The sequence below is a fragment of the Rhinatrema bivittatum genome, chromosome 4, assembly GCF_901001135.1.
Source record: "Rhinatrema bivittatum chromosome 4, aRhiBiv1.1, whole genome shotgun sequence".
Taxonomy (NCBI): Eukaryota; Metazoa; Chordata; class Amphibia; order Gymnophiona; family Rhinatrematidae; genus Rhinatrema; species Rhinatrema bivittatum.
In genome coordinates, this window is record NC_042618.1 from 133,018,840 (window position 1) to 133,046,559 (window position 27,720).

The 27,720-nt window shown below is 44.7% G+C and overlaps 1 protein-coding gene across 1 annotated transcript in view; it reads right to left on the reverse strand.

The window, feature by feature from the left end:
- Positions 1–27,683, reverse strand: part of PLEK2 (pleckstrin 2) — a 37,569-nt gene extending 9,886 nt beyond the window's left edge. Inside the window, exons 1-6 of the mRNA XM_029598860.1 lie at positions 27,438–27,683; positions 17,223–17,390; positions 12,026–12,210; positions 6,984–7,075; positions 4,103–4,290; positions 1,962–2,063 (exon numbers count right to left, since the gene is read on the reverse strand). Coding sequence (XP_029454720.1) covers positions 1,962–2,063; positions 4,103–4,290; positions 6,984–7,075; positions 12,026–12,210; positions 17,223–17,390; positions 27,438–27,485 — 783 coding nt within the window. The 5' untranslated portion in view covers positions 27,486–27,683. The remainder of the gene's footprint in view (positions 1–1,961; positions 2,064–4,102; positions 4,291–6,983; positions 7,076–12,025; positions 12,211–17,222; positions 17,391–27,437) is intronic.
- Positions 27,684–27,720: the final 37 nt, after the last annotated feature.

Below are 27,720 nucleotides of genomic sequence, written 5' to 3' on the forward strand. Positions count from 1 at the left end.
ATTTATAAATATATTGAAAAGCATTGATCCAAGTATAAATCCCTGAGGCATTCCACTGTTTACCTTTTCACACTTAGAAAACTGATCATTTAATCCTACTCTCTGCTTCCTGTCCTTTAACCAGTTTGCAATTCATGAAAGACAATGAAATTAATAAATAAAGATAAAACAAGATTAAAAATAAAAAAATGAAAACAGGTACAGTACAGACACAATAAAAAATAATAAACAATAAAATTACCCCAGAAAAAACTAATTGGCCTTAGAACTGAGTGTCAAAAGTATTGTTAAAACCAGCAAATTCATGGAGACCTTCAAGCACTAAATACTTGCTTAAATAAATGCATTTAAATAGCTTTCTGAATTTCAGTAATGACACTTCATCTTTGATGAACCCCAGGTAAACTGTTCCATAAGAATCCAGTGAATTCAGAAGAGCTGCTCACGGAATTCATCAAGCCTTATCAGGGGACACAAAGTAAATTCTGGGATGCAGATCTAGGCTATGCACAGGCTGGTAAAATTTAAGGTGGCCCATTAGCACCTTTAAAAACTAGCAGAAGAATGTTAAACTTGACTCTCCAACATATAGGCAATCAGTGAAGCTTAATAAGCGCAGATGTAATATGTGGTCTTACAGGGTTCCGGTAACTATTCATGCTGCCGCACTTTGTACTAGCTTTAAAGATCGTAACGTTGCCTGGAGTAAACCAAGATATAAGGCATTACAGTGATCTAGTGATGAAATAGTGATGGTATGAAAAATGGTTCTAAAATCAGTCTCAGCTATAAAAAAAAAAAGGATGCAATCTCCGCAGCAAATGTAGAATTCTTGGTAGGAACAACAAACTGAATGTCATCTGCGTATAAGTGATAGGTAACATCCAAGTTAGATAGGACCTGACAGACTGGTGCAATGTAGACATTGAACAAAACTGCAGAGAGCGCTGAGCCCTGCGGGACATCCAGGCTTGGTGTGAAAGCTGAGGACTTGGAAATAAGGTGAAAACTTTCTGAGTTCATTGATGCAAAAAAACAAATGATGCACCATATCAAAGGCAGCTGTTAAATCAAGAGGAACCAGAAAGAGCTCTGAGCCACTACAACCTGGAACCTACAACTTCCTTCCTTAATGATATTTTCTTATTTTGCACATCTTATTCATTTGGCATGCTTTCCAGCACTGTGCATAGTGCTAGTGTTTTATAAATAAACCATAACAATAACACTGGTAAAAATGGCACAATGCGTCCAGCCGAACACTATAGGCCTATGTTTACTAAGGGGGTTCTCCCAGGCTATCTTTCTGGGATATGCACTTAGGGATGGATTTTCAGCCAGGCTGAGAGTGCCGGAGGGCCAGCTAAAATGTAGCTGGTGATCTTAAACACATTTTCAGCTGCAACAGTTTGTGGCTGAAAATTCATCTAAATTTAGCCAGTCAAACTTTGGCTGGTTCGATTTAGGAGTACTATATGTGTGCATCAGGGCTGGCCGCCTAAATGTAACCAATCAGAGCTGAAAATCAGTGCTAACTAGTGTGGTTGTAAGGCAGCCTTGGGAATGCCTCTGCCGCCATCCATTTTTTTGATTGCTAAATTTAGTAGCTTGGTGAATTTAGAGGGATAAATTTAGTACTTAGCAGAGGGGAGGAGGAGACAGGGGGCTCTCTGATCTAAGCTTTCAGCTTTTAATGCCAGTCTTTGCCAAATCAGTTGCTTTGATCTGTGTGTGCTCTAGTTAATTAACATAGTGCAATGGATATCAACCAGATTGTCTAGGACAACCTGGGCCACTCTTGTTTTCAGGCTATCCACAATGAATATACATGAGAGACATTTTTATACAATGCATATGCAGATATCTCTCATGAATTGTGGATATTCTGAAAACTAAGACTGGCTGGTTGGTGTTTGAGGACTGGTTTGAGAGAAGTATATGACCTGGGTAGCTATGGTTACCTGCTTTGCCAAATATCCTTGTTTCACGATTGTGCCACTCATTTCCACTATGTTGAGCTGGATCTCCTCTTTGAAGCTGCCTTTTTTCTTATAGCTCTCAGCCTGAAAGAAAAGAAACGAAACATTTCAAGAAATCCTACCTTCTTCCAGTGCAAAGGTTGTTAACCCAGTCCTCGAGACACACCCAGTAAGTCAGGTTTTCAAGATATCCACAATAAATATACATGAAAATAGATTCACATACACTGGAGGCAGTGCAAATGCAAATCTATCTCATGCACATTTATTGTGGACAGCCCGATCATAAATCAGGCTGGGTTGAGAACCTCAGTTTCAGCATTGATGTCTGAATATGCATTAATATTACTGAATTTTAAGCTTTGCAGCAGTGGTGCTGTCCAGACATTTAATTTTTGGGAGGGGTCATCAACAGCTTTTGGCAGACTAACAAAATATCCACAATATCTTTTAATGGCAAATGGTAGGACAAGGGTAGGCAACTCGTCCTGGAGTGCCACAAGCAGGTTGGGTTTAGAGGGTACCCCCAATGAATACGCATGAGAGAGATCTGAATACACTGCCTCCATTGTAAGCAAATATAACACATGCATATTCATTGTGGCTATCCTGAAATTCTGGTTTGTTTGTGGCACTTCAGGACTGGAGCCACCTACCCCTGTGATGGGGGACAGTGCTCCCTTGCTCAAACACTGCCCTCCCTGCAACTGCTCTACAATGTCAACAGTGATGCATGATTCGGGCCAGGGACTGTCGCTGCCATGACTGGGCTGAGTGAGGTGGGAAGGGGGACACATAAAAGGAGAAAACCATTCATGGGCAGTTGTGAATGATGGCTCGTGATGCCAGATTCCAGCCCCAGTTTCAACTGAGCTGGAAGCCCAAAAAGGAGTGGAGAAAACTGCCAGGGTCTAAAAAGAAGAGAATGAATTTATTTAATGAGTGTTTAAAGTGATGCTTGTGTGCTTGATCTACCTATTTCAGGGTTAGTTGCTGTTTAAGCATCAGTGGCTCCAAAATGAGAGGCCACGTTTATCCTGTTCCTCAGGGGCTACTGCAGGGCTTCCCAAAACCTGTCCTGAGGACCCCCACAGCCAGTCGGGTTTTAAGACATCCACAATGAAGATGCATGAGATAAATGTGCATACATTGGAAACCCAGTATATGCAAATTTATCTCATGCATCTTCATTGTACATATCCTGAAAATCTAAGTGGCTGGGGGGTCCCCCCAGGACAGGTTTGGGAAACCCTGGCCTAGAGAGAATAAGTCCCTGTTCAGCAGTGGTATTCACTCCCAACCAGGCTAGGATTTCAGGATATCCCTAATGAATATACATGAGAAAGATTTACATACAGAAAAGGCACTGCATGCAAATCTACCTCATGCATACTCTTTAGGGATATCCTGAAAACCTGGCCTGTTTGTGGCCCTCGAGGGCTGGGAGTGAATACTACTGCTGTACAGCGACAGATGCCGGAGGTGTTACCTCTTACTATATAAATGTCAGCATGTGCACATTTGGCAAAAGGTCTGTGAGACAAGTGATTTTATCAAACTAGACATATGAGTGATAATGTTCTGATACATTAAGAGGTACCAGCCTCAAGATGTCTTAACTTGTTCCATATCACTTATGAATTTCACTTTCTCAGCTGTTTTAAAGTAAGTTTTATACAGTGCCATGGAGCAAAGTTTGCACTGCAGATTGCAGTGGAACAGAACTGCTGCCATTCCACTGCACATGGAAGCATCATCTGAGAAAAATGAGGTGTGGGGTATACCATCAAATCCAACATTGAGACTGAGTAAAGAGCACCTCAGAATGAGTCCCAAAGGGATCCCCAAATCACGCACCGTGGAAACAGGAATGCTGCAGTGATGCGTGAATCAGACACAGAAAGGTGGATAGATAAATGGGGGAAGTGTGCGGGTGCAAACATTTATGTTGGAGGTCACTGGTCAGAGACCTATTCCCTTCCCTTAGAGGTGGTAGATTGGTCTATAGAGCAGGTTCTGGTTGACTGAAAGCCCAGAAGAAAGAGGATCTAGAATGCAACCCGATTACAAATCAAACCCACACAAACTTTACGGTAAACTAAACAAAAGCCATCACCACTTACAAAACTGTAAAGTGCTGTAGAATCATCCAGAAACTGCTCTGCCAGGTCTCCATTTCGAATTGCCTCTGAGCTCCTGACACCAATGGGCTTTATGAAGTTTTCTTCCATCAGCATGGACGCCAGCGTCACAGCCTCAAACCGAGTAGTAGCGAAGTTCCAAGAGACCAACCAGTCCACCAGTGAGGAGCCTGCAATTGAGAGAGGGGCACCATCTTCAGCCAGGCCGGGTATGTGACACTGTATCAGAAAGGGGGTCTGTTTCACCTTGAAACCTCGCACACATCGTCTCCGGATAGTTTTTATGTTGGCCCAAAAGTATTATAACCAGCAACCAAGTGATCTAGCTTGTTGAGGGGGACTTTTGGCCAGTCCTGGCTTTAGAACTGACCCTAAATGCATCACAGGATTTGTGGCCCTGCTTCCTCCATTTGAAATGAGCACTGCAGTTAACAAAAGGAAATCGGGACGGTGTGTCAGAAAGACTGAAGCAATCTCAAAGGGTTTCACACAATCTCTCTCACTAAAGACGTTTCTCAAGCATTGTCATTCATAAACCCATGCAAGTGCTTGTGCTCAGGGGCTCACAACCCAGCAGCCACTCCAGAAAGGTTTGTATGGGGGGTGGGCATAAAGGGGGCACAGTGAATTTCAGTGTGGGCATGCACTAAGTGCCTTTCCTTCCAACCAATCAAAATGATCCAGCCAGACCGGAGTGGGGGCAAGCTCCTTGCCTATGGGCCCTCACATCTAGCCCTGTCACAACCACACTTTAGTGCTCATATTCAAGCACTTTCACACTCACACATATATATGTTTTGACACACATTCAGAGATACCTGGAAACTCTGGATTTCACCAGAGAACCAGGGACTTGGCATTAATTGCCCGGTCTCCGGGAGAAACACTAAGGGGCCTCTCTGGTTACTGATCCAGCCATTTACCTTCAGTAAGCTTGCAGGATGCAGGCGAGAAGGGGTGAGCCTGGGACACACATACTTGCAGGTAGCACGTGGGAAGAAACTGGAGACGGGCTGCAGCGCACACACACACGCACACACACACACACACAGCTCAGCCTGCAACTGAGGGCAAAGCGAGGGTGCACAAGTCAGGAAGCTGGGACTTATAGTGGGGTGGGCGCAAAGACAGTGCTGGAGTCAGGGAGAGAAAAAAAAGAGAGAGGTTGCTGAGGTCATCCCTGGAGGGAGGGAAAGGGGTAGAAAGTGTGGAATAGCAAGGGGGAGTGGCAGAACGGAGAAAGTTAATACACATTATTCCTTCTTTCCACCCGTGCCCACTCCCTTCTCTCCCTGGCTAATCTACCACAGTCTAAAGGTGACCACAACTCAAAAGTTCCTAGGTATGCATATTTTCAGTTAAACACATGGTTTGATAAATGCATAAGAACATAAGAACATAAGAAAATGCCATACTGGGTCAGACCAAGGGTCCATCAAGCCCAGCATCCTGTTTCCAACAGTGGCCAATCCAGGCCATAAGAACCTGGCAAGTACCCAAAAACTAAGTCTATTCCATGTAACCATTGCTAATGGTAGTGGCTATTCTCTAAGTGAACTTAATAGCAGGTAATGGACTTCTCCTCCAAGAACTTATCCAATCCTTTTTTAAACACAGCTATACTAACTGCATTAACCACATTCTCCGGCAACAAATTCCAGAGTTTAATTGTGCGTTGAGTAAAAAAGAACTTTCTCCAATTAGTTTTAAATGTGCCCCATGCTAACTTCATGGAGTGCATATAAAGACACGTTTCCTCTCTTCCCCTTTATCACTCTCTTTCACACATACACTCAGCCACTAATTCACCTAACCCTCTCTCCTCTATGTGGCCAATGGCTTTGTCTGTAGCTTGATAATGCCCTTCTCATGTAGCCATGATAAAAAATGATCACATAATCAGTACAGTATAATTTTTCCACTGTTGTAAATTACCTTTTCTCATAAAGAGCTTTTCATCCCAGTGGAATCAGAAACCACCTCACGGTAACAGGAAAAAAAAAAAATCAAACAATACAAACTCAGGTGGGGATTTCAACACGGGGCCTTCTTAGGACAGTAAAGTTACAGGCGTCACAGCATGTTGTGACGGATCCAGGCTGCAGCACCCCAATCCCTGCACTGTGACTACGGTTACAGGTCTGACTGAGGGAAGAAGAGTGTTCTGGGGCCAGTGACCTACACAAGGTGGGGGAGGTTCCTGGCAGCACCAGCCGCCTGCAGCCTTTGCAGCTTTCACTATGTGGTGGAGGCCACAACCAGGGCTGACTCTCCAAGCCTACGGGACCCAGAGCGATTCAGCTGGAGCGACTGCCCCACCGCCAAAGGTTGAAACGAGGGGGGGGGGGGGTGAGAAAAGTGAAGCACTGGACCTCCTGACCTGTCACTGACTTTTTTTTTTTAAATAATATACATTTTTTAATTTTAGCCCTCCTTTCCAAACGATACTCAAGGTGTCTTGTGACATAATTCTAACTGAGGTACAATAAGCCCCTGTTATCTCTGCCACATGGGCCGCTGCAGCTCCTGGCCTGCAGACATCAGGGGCTGGGCTTCCACAGAAGTGCAGGGCCCGGGATGCTTGCTCCCCGCCCCTAGCCAAGGGTCAGATTGCTGAGAAACTCCCAAGATCTCCTGCCCTAGGCCATGTCTGACTTTCCTAGAAAGGAGGATTCAGCAGCACCCGACAGTGCCTAGAGTAACAGAAACCTAAATCTATCGCTGTGCAAACAACTTCATTAACGAGCAGAAACCAAACAAGAGCCCAAACCATGCAAATAGGCTGCTGAGGGGAAAAAAAACAATGTTCCCACGGAGAGATGGCAAGTGTGGGTGCAGGTTGGCAAAAGCTGCCGGGCGGTACCTGTAAAGCTGTCTTTGTATGTGCTTCCCTGCTCCATGTTGGCGACAGGTTTGATTCCGCTGCTGCTATCATGCATTTTGTCAACTATGTGACTGTAAAGAAAAAGAAGCAGAGTCCGAGTCACACACAGACCTTTCCCGAGTGCCACAGGTCCAGCTGCATAAGAATCAGGGGTGTAAGAGCCAGGACTTATAAGTAGGGAGTGAAGCATAGACTCTGAGAGATGATAAGGCCCACCTAATCTGCCCATTTCCGATACAATATCGCTGCCTGCCCTCTCTCAGGAATTTAGCCTCGCATGTGAGGCTCCTCTGTGCTGCTTATCCCATGCTTTCTGAAATTCTGTTACTAGTTTGGCCCGCCACCACTTTCTTATGGTAGTCCTGAGTCTACCCCCATTTAGCCTCTATCATGATTTCTTATTCCAGAACTTCCCGTGCCGCCTCCTCTCTTTTGGACTGGATATGTGTAGGTAGGTCCTTGAGCCTCGTCTTGTAGAATTTATGCTGCAGACTCTGCATCCTCTTGATAGCCCTGCTCTGGACAGTTCATGTGGCCCTCTTCCTTACTCCATATAATTCTGATGCCCTTTGTTTGCACCAGGCATGGTGCTCTAATGTTATCTCCCCTGCTTTGGAAGCTGACCAGTAAGGACTGTATTTAGGTTTCTGACAGATTACAATTTTAAAAAAGCTCACTGGACTCTTGTTTGAATGAAAGGCACTTTATGCATTATTATTATTGCTCTCTTAATGAAGCAAACTAAGTAATCTTCAGAAAATCAGCAGCATACAGTGAATACCTTGTAGTCATTCAATGGTGCATTGCTATTTTTAGGCCAGGACTGGCCTACAGTCGCCCTCCGGAGAATGTGTCCCTTGGCAGTTCTGAAAGATTGTTCAGGCAGACCCTGCATAACTACACAATACCTACAACTTGTTCCATTTTTGTGAAGGACATCAGTACCCATAATTAATGATTTTTTTAAAGCTGGGTTATATGGTGCTAAAAAAGGCTGCTTTATCACAGCCTTATACTTTTCACCCTGTGCAAGGGTGCACAGAAATCCCAAATGAGGTTTGAATCTCCCTCAGCTGGACTGCAAGGGAAGCATAGGAAAGTCCCTTAAGACATAGTAGGTCTTAGTAAGTGCAAACAGAACGTCCACAGTGATGATTCATCAGACATATCTGCATACGGTCTCAGACTAAGACTAATTTACATAACTTGGTTACCTTGAATACCAGAACAATTGCAGCCCTTGAGGACTGGAGCTGATAAGCCTTGGCACTCATACTGGGCTCCTTGCCATGCAGCTTACCTACTAAGCATTAAACCCATGTAGAGAGTATGGTGTTACCATTTCTATGTCAAGTTAGCTCTAAAAATATATCTTTTAAGCTCTTCAACAGCGATGAACAGTCTCACCAACTAACTGACTAAGAAGCTTGGAGGCCCAGCCTGCTCCATCTCATAGTTCTGCAGAGCTGCCAAAGGGGAGCAGTTTCAAGCAGCAGACTTTCAGCCATTCCTGGGTCTTGAGTTTGCATAAATAGGTGTCACTGTTGGGCAAATGCTGTGAAAACTGCTGCAACAGAAACCCCCAGCCCCTGCTGGCCCAAGGAGCAGGAACCAAGTCCATCAGTCAAACTTTGATCTCCTGTATTGCATCATATAGTGGAGCTACTGAGACACTCCCAGATAAACCATTTTCTTTTATCCACAGCCATTAACAATAAAATGGGGAGTGAATGTTGTTACTTTTAAAATCAAAATACAGTTTAGCAACAGGCAACTAAAATTGTTTCTCTCCCCAATTTTTCATGACATTTTTTGTGGTATGACTCAGGCTTACCCTGGCACTGGTGCCAGCCATCTCTAAGAGCATGCTTGCCATAGGAATTCCATCTCTTGTGCTACCTCACCAATTCTAGCTCTTTCTCCTGGAATCATATGCTCTCAGAAAGGTGGCATGGCGAGTTGCACACCTGTGTGGGTCCGAAAACTTAGCTAATCCATTTGGCATGCACAGTTGGCTTCCCATTTTAACAATGAGAGAGTCTGTTGTACAGAGATTTCTCCTTATGTAGTCTGGTCACAGATTAGCCAGGTGCTCCAAGTTTGTAAGCCTGCTAGAGGTCTCTCCTTTAGAGATCTATTCTATATGCAGTTCTGCAGGAGGGAGCAGAGGAGTATTGGCTCTCTCTTCCAGCTCCTGATATCATGGAAGATTCCAGCACATACACCTAGCTTGGTGATGAGTAGCATGGGTGCGAGCCCTTGTTGCTATGGCGTGGTTGACACAGCCGTGTAGGTGAACCTACGAGGCCTACGCCAACAGCTGGTGAACACACCCTGTAGTGGGACAAGCTGGAGCTTCAGCCTCCTCCCCTGCAGGTTGAGCCCTTGGGTTCTGGCAGCCAGCAGGGCTTAGGTGGGGTCCCTAGGGTGGTCTGGTAAGCAATAGGGATGTGAATCGTTTTAGGACGATTAAAATTATCGTCCGATAATTTTAATATCGTCTTAAACTGTTATGGAACACAATACAATAGAGATTCTAACGATTTATCGTTATAAATCGTTAGAATCGTGAGCCGGCACACTAAAACCCGCTAAAACCCACCCCCGACCCTTTAAATTAAATCCCCCACCCTCCCGAACCCCCCCCAAATAACTTAAACATTTCCTTGCCAAATCCTACCTCCTTCAATCCCCCACCCTCCCGAACCCCCCCCCCCCCAAATGACTTAAATTACCTGGGGGTCCGGAACGGCAGCGGTCGGGAACGGGCTCCTGCTACTGAATCTTGTTGTCTTCGGCCGGCGCCCATAGACCAACAGGATTCGACGGCAGGAGGTCCTTCCGGACCCCCGCTGGACTTTTGGCAAGTCTTGTGGGGGTCAGGAGGCCCCCCCCCAAGCTGGCCAAAAGTTCCTGGAGGTCCAGCGGGGGTCAGGGAGCGATTTCCCGCCGCGAATCGTTTTCCGTACGGAAAATGGCGCCGGCAGGAGATCGACTGCAGGAGGTCGTTCAGCGAGGCGCCGGAACCCTCGCTGAACGACCTCCTGCAGTCGATCTGCCGGCGCCATTTTCCGTACGGAAAACGATTCGTGGCGGGAAATCGCTCCCTGACCCCCGCTGGACCTCCAGGAACTTTTGGCCAGCTTGGGGGGGGCCTCCTGACCCCCACAAGACTTGCCAAAAGTCCAGCGGGGGTCCGGAAGGACCTCCTGCCGTCGAATCCTGTTGGTCTATGGCTGCCGCCATTTTTCGGCGCCATTTTGGAAAATGGCGCCGGCCGAAGACAACAAGATTCAGTAGCAGGAGCCCGTTCCGGACCGCTGCCGTTCCGGACCGCCGCTGGACCACCAGGTAATTTAAGTCATTTGGGGGGGGTTCGGGAGGGTGGGGGATTTAATTTAAAGGGTCGGGGGTGGGTTTTAGCGGGTTTTAACGATTTTAACGATATATCACGATATTTTACCCCCCCAAACGGCAACAATACGATTCCCTCCCCCTCCCAGCCGAAATCGATCGTTAAGACGATCGAGGACACGATTCACATCTCTAGTAAGCAAGAGTCTGAGGGCACATCAGAAGCAGGACAGGCAGCAGACTGAAGGAATCAGAGACAGGCCAAGGACGGGGCAGGCTGCAAACAAACGTGGTCAGGTTCAGACAAGAGGTCAGGTCCAGGCAGCAGGCAATCATGGTCAGATCCAAGCAGAAGATCAAGATCCAGAGAGTCAGGCCAAGGATAGACGGAGACACACAAAGGACACTGGAAGAGATGAACAGAAGAAGACGACATGGCAAGGCTGGAGGAGGAAAAGTGGGAAGAGGCAAGGCTGGACAAGAAGGCTAGACGAGACAAGGCAAGATTGTATGAGGCAAGGCTGGACAGGAGACAGGAACACCAAGACAATTAGGAACCAGGAACAAGTGCAACACACACTGCAAAGCAGAAGACCCACTGCTGAGGCACTGGTGAGCCATCTGAGGAGCCTTTAAGTAGTGAGGGCTGGCTGACATCATCAAACATAAGATGAGGTGATGCAGGGATTTTCCCCACAGTGGGCCCCTATAAGGGAAGGCACTGCGCGTGTGCCTTAGGAGGAGCTTGGTTAATTGTGGCATGACAGCGTAAGGAATTGTGCTTGGCGATGTTCCTGCTGCGCTGACATTAGGGCCTTCCGGTGGTGTCAGGGTACGTGCAGAGGCTCTCGGGGCTGACCCATGAGCCACAAATCTTAACAAGCTTCTAGACCGGGCCTGCGTCTATGGCTCTTAGGAGGAATATGCTGAATAACCAGTGAGCTCCCCTCCTTCCAGGAGTCACTGCTGGAAAGTTGCATTCGAGAACTGTGAGTAATAACTTGGTGTTTGGCAAACTGAGGGAGGTTCATCCCAAAGGATGGAATATCTGAGATTTATAAGAAGTTTAATAAAGCCAGGGAGGAACAACTCATCAGCTCTTGGTTGCAGAAACCTCAGCCCATACAGCTGTAGCAAACATATTTGGTGCCCTAGGTAAACCTTTGGCCATTCAGCCCCTGCCCCAACTTAACTATTGGTGGCAGGGGCTCCAGCACAGTGCTCATTTCTTTGACGGTATTGGCTCTAGTACAGCTCTCCTCTAGGCCTTACACTGGCAGGATTTTGCTGCCCCCACAATCTTAGTGCTCTAGTTGACTGCCTAGTTTACCTAATGGAAGCGTCAGTCCTGGGAGGAGTACATTTTCTACTGTGTCAAATGTTTGAAGAAGCCACCATTCTCTGTAAAAGTACCTCCGTAAATATTTTCCTGTTATAGCCACACCTATTGTCATTTTGTATCTTGGATATGGCTCACCAAGTAATAGAAGGAGATTGTGGGTTTCCATGAGCAAATTTCAAGTCTGTGTTTGAAGGGAACCACTGATACCATCCCTGAGCAGTAGATTTACCCTGTTTGTCCACTGTTAGAATCCTGTTAGATCACCACTGTAAGAATCCTAAGAACCCCTGTTTTGGACATTTCCCCTACACAGGGTTGCACTCACTTAAGGTTGATGTTTGCAGGCATCTTGAAGGAGTGCTTTGTGGGCAACTCCTTCTGGCAGGTCTGCTCTGGACCAAGGGCTTGAATGGCTTCTGTGATATCTGCAGCCCAGGCATCCCGCTCTTCTCTGGAACAAGCCTCCAGGAAGTACTCGGTGCAGGTTTTGGTCTTCAGTTTTATAACCAGCTGCATACAGCAAATGAAAAAGGAAGACATGAATAAAACAATATCTGGCGGTATCTTTCTTGACAGCGGGCATCTCAAGCAGAGGAGAAAGCATGGAGGATTCCAAATGGAAATAAAGAATCTGGATAACCTGTGGTAACTTTTGGTATAACATTTCTGCGTTGGGGGGGGGGTGTCAATCTGCAGAGAGCGGCAGTTACAAACCTAAACAGAAGGCACGGGGGTAACCTGCATGGAGCGGTAGGTACAACAAACCGAGACCATTTTGGTTTTCATCTGAGGTCAACTACTATATCACGTGATCATGGGCTCTGTTTGCAGGAGATCTGGGAAGCTAAGCAGGGTAGGGATTAGTCAGTATTTGTAAGAAACCCCTTAGGGAACACTGGATAATGTGGGACATTGCATCGGCAGTGGGTGCACACCCCCTCCTCCCCCTGGCCGCAGATCCTCATGGGACATTACACTGCTGATGGTGCTGTCCTGCAGAGAAGGAATTAGAGCAGCAGAGCCTCCCAAGCCCAGCAAAATTTGCATCTACTGTGACTCAAGAGCGCAGACAGGAAAAACAGGTCCATGTTTTTAAAAAAGAAGCTGGGGAAACTTCAAAGGTGAGTTCCTGTTAATGAATTAACTAGGATCAGAAAAAATCCTGGGGTGGTTAACCACTTAATTGCAAGAGTAGAGATGTGGATCCTGATGCCATGGAGAAAAGACAGCACAAGTCGTGTAACCTAGCTGCTGCTGAAGCTTCCTGCTAAAAAGATGATCAGTAACAGCATAGCAAACACCCTCCACCAATTTGTATGTATCAGATGTCTCCCTTATCAGATGAACGGCCTGGGCATTTTGACCAAAGTGATATGCAAATAGATAAGTTAAATAGAGGTACAATAAATAACAACTGTACATTGGAGCCTATGCTCTTTACTCCCAGTTAACAAAACGAGAGAGTACACCCCTCTTGTCACCTTTTTCTTACAAGTAGAAGTGTGCACTGTTTTGCAGGATTCACACAGCCAAAGCTGGAGGAATCTCCCATCATCTCTTCCAAAGCCTGATTTACTTAGGATACTTCATGAAGTTTTTTCCTTGTATTTTTTCCCCTCTAAATGACACAGCAGTTTTTTCCTGCTCTAGTCAGAACCAGGACTGGGATCTAGCCCTATGAACCTTAATTCACAAGTATCTGGGAATTTGTTTCCCCCTATTTCAAAGGTAGCCAACTCCGGTCCTTGACAGCCACAAATAGGCCGGTTTTGAGGATATCCATAATGAATATGCATGAGAGAGATTTGCATGCACTGCCAGATTTAGATATAGGCAACATATGCCTATACCTAGGGTGCCACTGAAGGCAACCAAAAAATGAGGCCTAAGAGTCTCCAAACTGTGGGGACTGTCTCCCTCCTCCCCATTTCTCACTGGTCCTCTGCCTGTGGGTGCCATAAAGCTAAGTTGCTTACCTGTAACAGGGGTTCTCCTTAGACAAAAGGATAAGTCAACTACACGAGTGGGTGACATCCTTCGACAACACCAAAGGCAAGACAGAAAGCTCTCTCAAAGCTCAGAAAAACCTGGAAGGACTTTCTAAGTATGCATGAACTTTCCTGCATCACTGCCCACCGCACAAGTCCCTTTGGTCAACAGGCAGCTATGTTTCAACTCTAAAGGGGAGGTGGGAGGGATTGTGTGGCTGATTTATTCTCCTGTCTCCTGAGAACTCGTTACAGGTAAGCAACTTAGCTTTCTCTGTGGAGAAGCAGGGTAATATCAGCCACATAAGTGGGGACTCCTGAGCTGAGGGTTGCATGTGATTTGTTTGTTATTTTCGCATGTTACTAATAGATCATTGAAACCCATTTATATTGCCCAAGGATGGAGGGTAGAATTGAAGAAATTAATTAAATAAGTTTCAAAGAGCTGCCTGTCCAAAGCTGCTGTCTTGATGCACAGCAGTCTTTAGGCAGTAATGAGCAGTGAAGGTATGGATAGAGCATGCAGAGGGTTTGCAGATATCCTCTATGGAAGCAGAGTGCAGATGTGCTAAAGAAGGTGCCGTAGCCCTAATCTGAGGAATCTTTATTTTGAAGATGTAGTCCTGTGCTTGTTTGTAGCAGTAAGTGATGCATTTAGAGATCTAAGTAGAAAGAGCTCTCTTTGTAACTGAAAAATCCCATTTGACTGGATTAAAGGAATGGAACAATAGTGAAGAATTACTGTGGGACCGCATCCTTTGCAAATAAAAGAGTAAAGCTCTTCTGCAGTATGAGATTAGTGCTTGCAATTCACTCATTCTTTAGGCAGAAGTAACTGCTATCAAAAAATAAAACTTTCAAGAAACAAAAACTTTAGTTCTGCTGTTACCAAGGGTTCAAACACTGGTTACATGAGCTAAGACTGTTACGCTCGCCACCCGCAGTAGACAAATTCTCCTGCATTAAAGAAGTACTCTGCCCTAGGATCCTACAACTTTCACTATCTAGTGCTCAAATTTCAGAGATCACCCTTTTAAGTGTTCTTTTCTTCTTTTATTTGAATATCCACTATGCCTTTCCAATTCCAGTTTGAAAATTAACTCAGTCAGAGTTCACCTTAGTGCCATACCTGCACACCACAAGACTTCGGAAGGTGTTCCTATTTCTCATCAAATTGTTACATTTATAAAAGGTCTCACACATCTGAAACATCCAATAAAAGATCCTCCTGTAACTTGGGATCTGAAGCTAGAGGCCCGCCTAAGTCCTGCTGGCCCCGGCACCCAAAGGCTCAATACAAGGGGAATGTGGGCTGATATAGGTGAAGCTCCAGTAGCCTCTAGCTTCAGCCCACTCCACCTGCTTATGGTGGGGACCCGTAGGCCCTTGCCTATGGGTTGCGTCAACCCCACCTCAGCCCAAGAATCCACCTCCAGCACAACAGATTGCAAAGGCCATAGATTCGGTGGAGCCACGTGCCCTCCAGGCCATTCCAGGCCTGGCTTCCAAGGTGCAAGAACAGCAGAAATTCCTTGAGGCACTGGCCTCCTCCATGGACTGTCTTCACGCCCGGGTCAATGCCTTCCTTAGCGATCCAGCTCCTCCTCCTCCACAGCCACCTCCATCATTGCCACGAGCCTTGCTGGCTCTCCCAGCGCCTCCATGTTTCAACGGTGACTCCAAGCTCTGCAGAGGGTTTATAAACCAGTGCTATATGCAATTCACTCTGCAACCCTCTGTCTTCCAGGATGATTTAACAAAAGTCATGTTCATCTTGTCTCACCTTGAAGGGAAAGCCCTGGCCTGGGCTTCTCCCCTGTGGGAACGCTCAGACTCCCTATTGAGGGAGCTGGTTCAATTTGTGGCTGTCTTCAAATGGACCTTTGACGATCCAGGGCAGAATGCTGTAGCAAGCACCAGTCTACTTCACCTTCATCAGGGACAACAAAGTCTTTTTGATTATACAATAGAGTTTCGGACTTTGGCTACTGAGCTCACTTGGCAAGAGGATTGCCTTCGAGCCATTTACCTTGATAGTCTCTCCTCGAGTTAAAAGATGAGTTGGCTGCTCAGGAGCTCCCTTCCTCCTTGAAGGATCTTATAGACTTGACGGGCTGAATAGATCACCATCTTCAAGAGCGTCACCAGGAGAGTCGGATGCCCAAGAGACCCTCGCGGGTTCGTTCCCACTCACTACCTGTCACGAACTCCACATCCAGTGACACTAGAGTGGTCAAGGTGGAGGAACCCATGCAGTTTGGTCGTGGGCGACTGACGTTGGAAGAGCGCCTCTGGCAAAGACAAACCGGCTTGTGTCTGTATTGCAGAGCACCAGGCCACCAACTACAGAATTGTTCCATCTGTCTGGGAAACTCCAGGGCCCAAGTTCAGTAGGGGTCCTGAACTTGGGTGCAACGTTTCCAGCCCCTCAACTTTCAGTTCCTGTTACACTAATTAGGGACTTCCAGTCCTTCCCGGTCCTTGCTCTGGTAGATTCCGGAGCAGGAGGTAATTTTATTCTCAAAGATCTTGTGCAACCTTTGGGTATAAGAACCCACTCACTAGTTCCCTGCTTATGTATTGCCTCTATATATGGAGAGCCGCTTCCCGGCCGCATCTCCCTGACCACGGAACCCGTCCAGCTACACACAGGGGCCTTACATCTTGAGGAACTTGAGCTACTAGTATTGGATAAATCTATTCATCCCATAGTGCTTGGACTTCCTTGGCTACAGAAGCACTCTCCCCAATTCAATTGGACTTCATTACAGTTGGTAGAGTGGGGTCCAGCCTGTCACCAGTCCTGCCTTCAGAAAGTGACTCCATCAGCAATGATTCCTTTGGTTACCACCTCTTCTGGCATACCTGCTCCATACGCCACCTATGAGAATGTATTTTCCAAACAGAAGGCCGACCTTCTCCCGCCTCTTTGGCAGTTCGATTGTCTAATCGATCTTCTTCCTGGAACCACACCCCCTCGTGGATGCCACTCCTTTGTCGCTACCTGAGACAAAAACCATGACTGAAAATATTAGAGAGAATCTGGAGAAAGGGTTCTTCTAACCTGGACCACTGACATGCAGGAGCCCAAATTACCTACAGAGGGAGCAACTTTGCTCCTAATAAGATCTGTGAAAGTAACCAATCTCAAAAACAAGGGCAGATTGTTTTGGAAGTTTTACCCTGTTAATGTTCGTTTTCAAATTTAGGGTAAGTTCCTCTAAAAGTTCATTCTCATATTCTGCCTTGAGTTTCATCATACACTTTGCATATTGCTTGTAAAAACAACACAAAAAAATGTAAAGAACAATTCATACGAGAATTCCCTCAAAGATGTTCCCAAGATTTGCAGTGGTGGTTGAAGTCCAGAGAATCTACAAAACCTTTGTAAGCCTCCTGGAAGTTCAGGGATCCACTGACGGAATGGAGACAGAGGGTATGACTCCTGATGGGGACTGACGCACAGCAATAAGTCTTAGAAAACAAAAAATATAATACAAATAATTCAGAAATAAAACCTAATGAAACACATACCGGTCTGATCTCATATTCTAGGCATGGGCAGGTGATGGTGCATCCATCCAGAAGTATCTTGCCTTTTTTGCATGAATCCTTTCTTCTCCCTCCCTCTAATTTGTAGTACAAGAGTTCATTAGCTTGGAGAACGAACCAGCGAGCTTTCCAGTTGTGGACAACATGACCCTAAAGGAAAAGAAAGTCATAGGTTAATTTCAAGGACACTAAACTTTTCTTGAGCCTTATCTTTGCCTCTTTAAAACTGCATTACTGCCAATAGATCCTTGGAAAGGCAACAAAGTGTCTTTTGGCAATTTTTTGGAGCCCCGTTTGTAGTGCATAATTGTTTATCTGATGACTTGCAACAGTTGCATACAGGGGAGGATGTAAAATTATGGTGCACATCAGCAGAGGATTGGGGATGGGGGGACTCTGCCCCCAGAAATCAGAAAGCGGCAGGGAGAGTCCTAGTTTTTGAGCGCCTTCAGAACTTGGCGCCCTAGGCACGAGCCTATGTTGCCTTTGCCTAAACTCTGCCCTGGTTGCATAGGAGCCGTTAACACATTCCACTGCAGGAAACCAGGGGTGGCATTACAGCAGTGTGATTGGCCAAAGCTCTGCATGTCTAGGATTCGTGGGGAGTATGAGCCAGTTCAGCAGCAGCAGGTGGAAGCTGAAGTACTTCTCCAGCAGCAGGAAAGAAGTGGGGCCAGTGCTAATACTGATGTCTCTGCAAACCATGGCCTCCTTGTAAAGCAAGTCTTTTGTGATGGGCTTTGGTTGTGCCCCTCTAACCACCACCCCTTCCACTCCTCCCACAAACTCTTGGCACTTGTGATTCAATTCTACCTCTGCCCTCCTCCTCTTCACAGCCCCATCATGAGCTTCTGGACATGCCCTGCTTGGCACTCTGTTGAGCTCATCCTGAATGACTGGGGCACCAGTAAGCTGACCCACCTCTACAGCATGAGGAAAGTAAGGAGAGACAGTGGAAATATGGAAGGCTAAGAAACATACAATATATTACAATACAATTTAAATTTATTTCCTGCCTTTCTTTTACAAAATATTACTTTAAGCAACTAACATGCAGGAAAATCCATGACTTCTGCTAGTCCTTACCTTCCATCATCTCCAAGCCCTGAGCCATGCCTGGAGAATGCAGCTCAGTTTGATGGGCCTGGTGTTGCCCTGTGACTAGCAAGGGAGGAGAAGCAGGGGTGAAGGACTCCATAATTCCCATCTGCCCCGGGCCCTGTACAAGCATAAAGCTGGCCATGCAGACTACTCTGCCCTGAAGATTGGCAAGTACTGTCCTAGTATAACTGACCAATAGAAATCTCTGCCCATTCACTTTGACTTCTGGCCCCTGTTCAAGGATCACATACAGACCGATGCAATATCGGTGCACATAAAACAGGCGCTCATGAATGAGTGCCCGCTTTCCTAATGCGCACCTATTCACCTTTCCTGGGCGCCCGATTTTATATTAAAATTACCTGCTGTGGAAAAAGGAGGTGCTAGGGGAAATTATGCGTCCCTAGCACCTCCTCGGCATCAGGTACCCAGGAGAGTTGGCTGTCAGTGGGTTAGGAAATGGATGCTCAATATGAGCGTCTGTTTTCTCCCGCTACCGGCACAATATACAACCACAATATAAATGGATCATGTATATTATGGGTGCATATTGGGTGCCCGGAAATTTTTTTTTTCCCTCAGAGAGGTTTGTTTTTTTTAAATGATTCCACTTTTGGTGGTCCTTCCTACTTAGTATTGCAACAATACTAATAGGAGTGATCACAGAAAGCAGGAATTTGGGGTTTTTACAATGCACCCTTGAGTGCGGCAGACCTTTACACCAGCCCTGGGCTAACATAAAATTTGCCGCATTACAAGGACGCATTGGCTGCGTGGGAAATTTTTTGCATCACGAGGATTAGCTAATAGCTTCATCTACGTTACTTTACATCTGATGAGTGCTATTAGCTATGTGCTCGATTGGTCGCACGTTTGGACGAGCTAACTCCTGTTTTCCATTGGGGGTTATGGATGTGTGTCCAATCGCATGTTGAGTTGTGCGCTGGCCACAGCGTACAGTATTGCATCGGCATGTTTGTGAGAAAGTGGAAATGCCTCAGTCATGACTCTACATGTATACAAATAAAAAGTAATAGTAGCAGTAGAGTAGACTCTTCATTTATTTTTCTCATCTAACACTTTCCAAAATCTATTACAGTTCTTGGAACCAAATGTTAATTGATGCTGCTTTTACTTGCATAATAATTTGGGCAGATTCATATGAAAACCTCAGAGTGACTGTGAATAGCTTTATGGTGCCCTAGAAGGGCAAAGTGATGCAAATAGGGAAATTCAACCCTAATTTTAGATACATGATGATGGTTTCCGCATTAGGAGTAAACACCCAGAAAAATATTGTGGACAATATTTTGAAATCCTTAGCATAGGGTGCAGCAGTGACCATAAAAACGAGAATAATGTTAGGAATTATTTGGAAAGGAATGGAGAATAAAACAGAGATCATCATAATGCCTCTGTGTAGATCAATGGTGCAGCTGCCCCTTGAGTATTGTGTGTAGTTCTGGTCACCCCATCTCCAAAAGGATATAGCAGAGTTAGAAAAGGTACAGAAAAGTGCAACAAAAATGGTTAAGGGATTGGAACAGCTCCCTTATGAAGAAAGCTAGACAGGTTAGAACTCTTCAGCTTGGAGAAGAGATGATTGAGGGAGGGATATGATGGAGGTCTACAAAATCATGAGTGGAGTAGGACAAGCAAATAGGAAATGGCTTTTAATCCTTTCAAATAGTACTAGGACTAGGGGGTCGCTTAACAGCTACCAGATATAAAACAAATTGGAGAAAGTATATTTTCACTCATCAAACAATGAAACTGTGGAATTCATTGCTAGAAGATGTGGTCAAAGCAACTAGCATAGTTGGGCTAAAAAAGAAGGGTTTGGACAAGTTCATGGAGGAAAAGTCCTTAAATAGTTATTCACTAGGTGACTCGGAGACCCACCATTTGTCAAAGGGCGTGAGCAGCAAGAATATTTAGGGATTGGCCGATGTCGGAGACAGGATGCTGGGCTTGATGTCCTTTAGTTTGACCCAGTATGGCACATCTTATGTTCTTATGCTCTTAATTCCTGTGGATTTAAACGGTACCCATCCCAGCACTCAGATACTACAGTAGCCATAAGAAAACGTACACGCGGTACCTGGAATAGGAATCTCAGTAGCCTCAAAAGTCTGCCTCTTTAAATATTCATTAGCCTGAAAGGCACTGTCTCTGCTAGCATGTTGGAATTTTTAAGCAATATTATTTTTCTCAGGTTAAACTCAGTACTATCTTTTAATGTACAGTGGTCATAAGTGCATTCAGCATCCTCTAAACCATACCTAGCCACAGTTTTGCTTTTACTCTACAGTAACAGAAAAACACATTTATAACCCCATAACAGTTCTAACACCCTTTAATTTTATCCTTGAAGGGATGAGGGATTCAGGGCCATTTGATTAAATGTGTTATTTTACCATGGTAGAGTATCTAATTAAATTTATCAAACTCTATTTAATTGTGACATAAAATTGGCTAAAAGTTATTTGCAGCTCAGATTTGACTTGGGGCTTTTTTTTTCCTGACTTGTGCTATAATGTGTGTGAAACTTATTTCCACCCCCTCCTGCTATGCAGACATTTTTTTTTTATCAGATTTCCTGGAAGTGGTGGTAATGTTCTGCTTAGACTCTATCTGGGCACTTGTTTCTTTCTTACATTATGACTGGTTGAAAATAAAGGCCAGTTTGCCCTCAATGAATGCTGTTCCATTCACCCTGCCCTATGATCTATTACTTCCCTATTATTCATGAAGCCTTGTTGCATAATTATTCATTTATTCGAAGTCTGAACCATGATCAAATTAAAGCAGCAACACTAGCCAGATTAAAAAAAAAAATCCATCCACTGTAGAATCGCATTATTGCTTCCTTTTATAGTCTCATCCTTAGGTTGCCTTTCTTTCATCCTAACATTTCATTTCTGACATTTTTACACTTTTATGAATAAAAGGTGTACCTTTTTCATTATGGCCACAATCTCCCCCCTTTTTTTTTTCTTTAACTTTCCTTTCCCAAGTTCACACAACAATTGTTCATGTTACAAGCATGAGTGGGATATGACTCCTGCCTGGGGCTCTGATAGCAGTCAGCACCGAAGCGCCCTGGCTGACCCAGGTCTACGACAGGGGTGTGACTTAGTAAAAAGAGCTTTTTAAAACTATGGCCTCCGTCACAAAGTAGAACTAAGAAGGAAAATGGTTACATTTTTTTCAAACTGCCAAATGAACTATCTAGAGTATTTTATATGGGTGCTATCAGTAGAAGATGTTCATCTACCAGAGAATCTAGAGTTGCAGTATGCAAGTATATAAAATCTCAGGGCATATTTTATTCTTTTGGTAAAGTAATAATTTGTCAGGGAAAGAAAGTCTTATCTGCCTAGGCATGCTTTATGAGTACAGGGAACTTTTTAACCTGTATTAAGATTTTAGTAGTGCTTGCTACCAAAGAAATATTATCCAGTAGGTGCTGATTAGAGCTGGGCAATTTGCTTTTTTATTGGTTCAACATATATCACAGATTACAGTTTTAGCAAATATGCCGAGGAATATCTATGGAAGGAAGTACTTTGATCTTGTAATGCAATACTGCATAATCTAAAAAAATCATTGGGTCGGGGGTGGGAGCTCGAAGTCTCGTAGTGAATGATTAACCTTGTGGGTGGGCAATTGAATAGCGGGGTGGTGGTATCTTTCACTCTGTGTGGGTCAGGGGTGGGGGTAAGGGGGGGCCGTTCTGTACAGTTGTATTGTATTGTATTTTTGGTCTGAGGAGGGATCAGATTCAACTCTCCTCAGTGTTGTATTTGCATTGGAAACTCAATAAAAACTGTTTAAACATAAAAATCATTTTAGTAATATCATTATATAAAAAGAAATAGCAAGATCCATGGGAGGTTAACTGTTTAGTAGTGCAGAACAATTTTTTTTTTTTTTTTTTTTTAATAGTGGAATAGAAGAATTGATGCTTAAATCAATCAATCGGTCGTAAGGGTTGGATGTTCTGGGGCTTTTCACACACCCCTGTCTGGGATGTAGCTCTCTTAGAGATAATGATGTGCTTCCATCTACATGCTGGAAACACAATGACACATTGGATCTTTATCATTTGAGAAAGCCAGAACTGCACATTCGAACTGTGCAAACCCGGTAAATCATTGATAACTGAGAGGATTGTGGATCACAAATTTCAGGTCCAAGAAATGAAGGGAGATTAAGCAGATTTGTGCCAATAGCTGTAAAAGGTCTGACAGATTTGAAATTTTGAGTTGGATCTTGTTCTCTGAGAAGATGGAATGTGAGGAGGAAGGAATTAAAGGAAAAAGAAAAGGGGAAAAAGAAGAGTGATTGCATTTGTTACATGGATCGTTTTGTGTTGAATTTTATGTAAATGACATGTGTTATTAATTTTAATAGCAATTTTTTATTACAAACTTCAGTTCCTGATGCACCTGTCTGGCTCTATCATCTGAATGTAATATTGTAGTTGCTGTACCTACATCAGCCATACAAAAGAAGAAGATGATCATATTTATTGAAGAAGGGATCAAATTTTGCTCAGGAAGAGTCAAATGAGTTACACAAGGACTCCCCTCAAAATGATTAAATGAATCTCAGCTGATGATCCACTGAGCACTGACCATAATCTCTAAATCCTAAACTGTCATTTCTACCTTAGTTTTGTTTAGTTTATTGGTTTTGATTAATCGCCTTTCATAAATGGATAAATCCAAAGTGATATACAGTAAAATATGATAAAAACAATCAATTTATAAACCCTAAAAATTACATACAAAATCAAGATAAAGATAAAAGTTTAAACAAGAGCAGTAGGAAACAAATCATATAAATAATAAACATTAGGAAAAATCATATGCTATGATTAAATCATCAGATAAGGTTAAAACAGCAGCAGCCAGAGGTCGGAGTTAATAAAATAACAAATGCAGGAAAAAGTAAAAATCAAAATGAACCATGAATCACTGCTTGGAGGTTCGTGGATGTAATGTTTTGAAGTGGCTCCTTTGTGCCTCTGAGTGTAATTCTCCTACTGAGTGAATTCATTGGATGTAAAATCCTCCTCCCTGCTTTTGTGATACTCCTTGGGAGAATTATACCATTCTCAGCGTCACCCAGAACTCCTGCTGCTCCTCATTCCAGCAATGCCCCAACATGTTCCTTTTTAGGAAATGTCAGAGTGTTCTCACAAGAGGAATGCACTTTAAAGGTAGAAATAGAAGCAAGTCTGAACAATATTTTACTTAGTACAAATTTTGCCTTGGGCCATGCAATAAAAATGAACAGCTCCAGGTCTGCAGTAATCCCCAGAGACCTTGCAGCTTAATCCAGATTTGTCTTGCCACCCTTATTATTATAAAGATAATGAAAGTTTGATATGCTTCCTGTCCGTGGTGGACATTTCAGGGCGGAAAACTAGATATCTTCATGGGGCTGAGGAGCTTATCAAAAACCCAAAACAGGTTCCTCTAGCTGACGTTCTCCCTTTTAACCTAGACTAATAGCTCTTCACTGAAGCTGGGTCTGTTTTATAGGATCTACCCCTACCCAGGCATGTTAATTTCTTATAAGTAGGAATACACTAACAGTGCATGATTTATAAAGTTGCTACAAAATCTAAAACCTATGACGGTAACTTTTTAACGTGCACATGGTTGCTCGTACACGTGTGTTGGCGCACTCCCAGAGATGCAGCAATTTTATAACGTACACACACATACGCGCATAGGTTATAAAACAGCCTAGGGTACACAGGTGTGCACCCAATTTTGCACAGCCACGTAAGGATGGGTTTGAGCTGCGCAAGTGAAAGAATTTTATATTAGGCGTGCGTCCACGCCATGACCAGTGTCATCAGTTCATCCACCGCCCAGTCTAGAGTTAGGTCCTTCAAACCCCCCTGGTTCTATAGCCTGCACTCCCCCCATATACCCCAGACCCCTGTAACCCCTCGGGAATACCTGTATTTTTTTTTTAACTTAACCTTCTCCATAGCAGAGGTAAACGTACGCGGCACCGGACCTGGGTCTGTGCCCAGGCTCATCGGTACTTGTGCACGCATCTCCTGGCCCCATCCATACCATGCCCACACCTCACCCTTTTTCGTTCAAAGTGAGATAGTCACGTATCGGGAGTTGTGCACACATGTAGGCAGCTTTTAAAATCGGATGGACACACATATGTCCTACATGCACACACATATCCCGATTCTGGCATGCGCCCGACTTTTAAAATTCACCTTTAAGTTATAAGCACCAGACAACTTCATCTGACAATGAAGACGGTTAAATACTGCAAGTCACTGATAAACTGCGTCAGTACAGCATGGAAAAGCAATGACTTCTTACAACACATTTCAGCTTCTAACACTGGCAAGACATTAAAAGGTGAAGTTTAAAAGCCTGGTGCGCGCCAAAATTAGGGGATGTGAGCACAAGTCGGGCTTACACGCACCCACCGTAGTTTTAAAGCTCCATGGGGCATGCACATCTCACTGAGATTCAAAAAGGGGTGGGGCATTCCAGGGCAGAGCCAAGAGATGTGTGCGTAAATACTCATGCGCCAGGGCGTGCAACCCAGGTCCAGTGCCGCATAAGCTTACTTCTGCTATGGAGGAGGTGTATGTTAAAAAATAAAAACCAGCCATTTCGGCTGGGTTTAAAGGGTCTGGGGGTAGTGCAGGCTATTAAACCAAGAGGGTTTGGAGGACCTAGCTCTTAACTGGGTGAACCGGTGTAACTGGCAATGGTGTGCACGCGTGCCCTTTATAAATGCCCTGAACAACATGGTAGAAATGGGATTTCTGCGCACTTAAAATTGGACACATCTGTGCGCGGCCAGGCTATTTTATAAAAGGCGCACATGTACACGTGCAAGTTATAAAATCGCTGCATCCCTGGGCACGCGCTGACGCACATGCATCAATGTGCTCCCGCATACCCTTTAAAAGTCACCGTCCCTGACAGCAATTTTAAAACTGGCTGCAACAGGACATAGACCGCATGTACATTTTATTTGTGGACTTTGCATCAATTTTCAAAGCAAACGTATGAGCATCAGAGCAGTCCTCGGGTGGGGGAATCGAAGTGATTGCCCCGTGCTTTGGGAGCCCTGTGCTGCAGCAGTAGCCCCATGCATGACATCTGACATTTTCTCAGCTGCAGGCACTGCTGTCATCTCTCTGACCCTGAGGCAGGAGGTAGAGGATACAGATGCGGACGCGTCAATATCAGGCTTCCTCCATTCCCTCCCATGATTCAGTCTCACCGGTGGGGGAGCGGCCAGTGGTTTTCTCTGTGATCCCCAGCCTTTAGGATTAACCCCGATGCGCGTATATTCTTTTTACAGCTTGTCTCAAATACAAAGTACTGCAGTCACTTCCATGCACTTTTTCGTCTCATAGCAGTGCGGCCAAAATTCCCCATGTTATTCCACTCAGCCGCATGGAGGGAAGGAAGTTACCAGACGGCTGATTAAAATGCCTGCGCTCCCCCCAGACTTGCTGCACACCTCAAGCCTACAAATATGAAACCAGAAGGAGGAACCACGTACCTTCCAAAAACCGGAGAAAAGGCCTTGTAATCGGGACAACCTCTGCAAAGCCAGAATACCCCAGAGCTGGCCGCCCGAACCATCCCTCATCCGCACCCTCAGTCAAAGAGCATGTCACTAATGAGCAAAACATCTGTGTGGTTAGAGGGGAAGTACTGTTTTCTTCTGAACGATCCAGCTTTGGTTTTGTGATGTTCTTTACTTAAAATCGATTTAAAAAGGAAGTCAAGGTTATTTGTCTTTTCCAGACGAGGTTCGTAAAAGGACCAATTATCACCACGCTACCAGCATGGACAGTGACCTAGTACAGTGCTCAGAGGACAGATGTACTTCGTTTTTATTTGGGCTGTCCTTTGATGGACCAGAAAAAGCAGAATACAGTGAAAACTCTAAATGATATGCTCCAAAAAATCACTCTCAGGATAGACGGTCAGCACTGAAAAGACAGTGCCAAAAGGCTGAACTGGGGAAAGTAGAAAGGGAGAGCTACATTAGGGCACCAAAACTAAACTAATCAAGTGGCTGGGCAGAGAGATTCTTTTTCCAAGGTTAATGACGAGTTACTGAAGATAATGCCCGGGGAACATAACTTAGGACTGCTGAATGCCTACATCTTTAGTCCCTCTTAGTCTTCTAAAGGTATTGTCTTTACCTCAGCACTTTATTGCTTTTCTTTTAACTATTTAAACCAAGGGACAGCAATTTCCAGCATAAGAGGCACTGAATGCATTCCAGCCAACCCGCAGGTCCCTTCTTGGCATAGATGCGGTAGAACAAGCATATATATATATATATATATATATATATATATACTTGCCAGGGAGGGGAGCGGCCCCCTCCCAGTGTCCACTGCTCCCACTACCACAAGGAATCCCGCCTCCATCTGGCATTATGGGCCCTATATATATATATATATTTTTTTTTTTTTTTAAATCTGCAGGACAGCTGTGGTGATCACAAAATATACCCAAGTTTAGACAACTAGCAAACCTTTAAAAAGCTTGCAGTGCCAGACTCTGCAGTAATTAGGGCCCATAATGCCAGATGGAGGCGGGATTCCTTGTGGTAGTGGGAGCAGTGGACACTGGGAGGGGGCCGCTCCCCTCCCTGGCAGTGTAAGGGGAACCCCACACAGCGTGGCAATATCTCCCGTGGAAGCGTTGATGTTGTTTGGCTGGGACTCTATCAAAAAACGTTGATCAAGCCTATGTTAAACTATAGTTTTGATGTTAAACTTTCCAGCCAGTTTCTGAATTTAAATCGAGCAGTGTGGCTGCCGAGATAAACCACTTGAATGCACAGAAAACAAAATAAACAAGGTGATACCTTTTTATTGTACTGATAAGTTTCTTGACTAGCTTTCAGGAGTAAATTAATTTTAAAGAAATTATGAATACATTTTGTTTTATTGTATACAAATATGCTTGCTGTTTTACCTGGCAAAAACTACCACATAAATAGCAATGCAAAGTAAAATCAAAACAGACTAGAAAATACTTATTCATTTAGTAATGGCTATCAACTTACCCTCTTAACCAGAAAGCCCTCTTTCAATATTCTGCTTTCCTGCTGCATTTTGATCAGGCAGAGATGAGCTTAGTGTGGGAGCTCTGGCGGATCTGTGCTTCAGCCCTCTCGGGATGCAAAGGGCTTTTGAAAGGTTTCCTCCCCCTTCCTTCCTCGAGTCCCACACCCAGGAGTGAGCTGGCACCACAGACCTGCCCCTCTGGACAAACTCTGCAGGGCTGCAGTCCCACCGTTCAGGAGCCCGGGAAGGCAAATATGTTACCGTCTGGTGATTCAGCCAGCA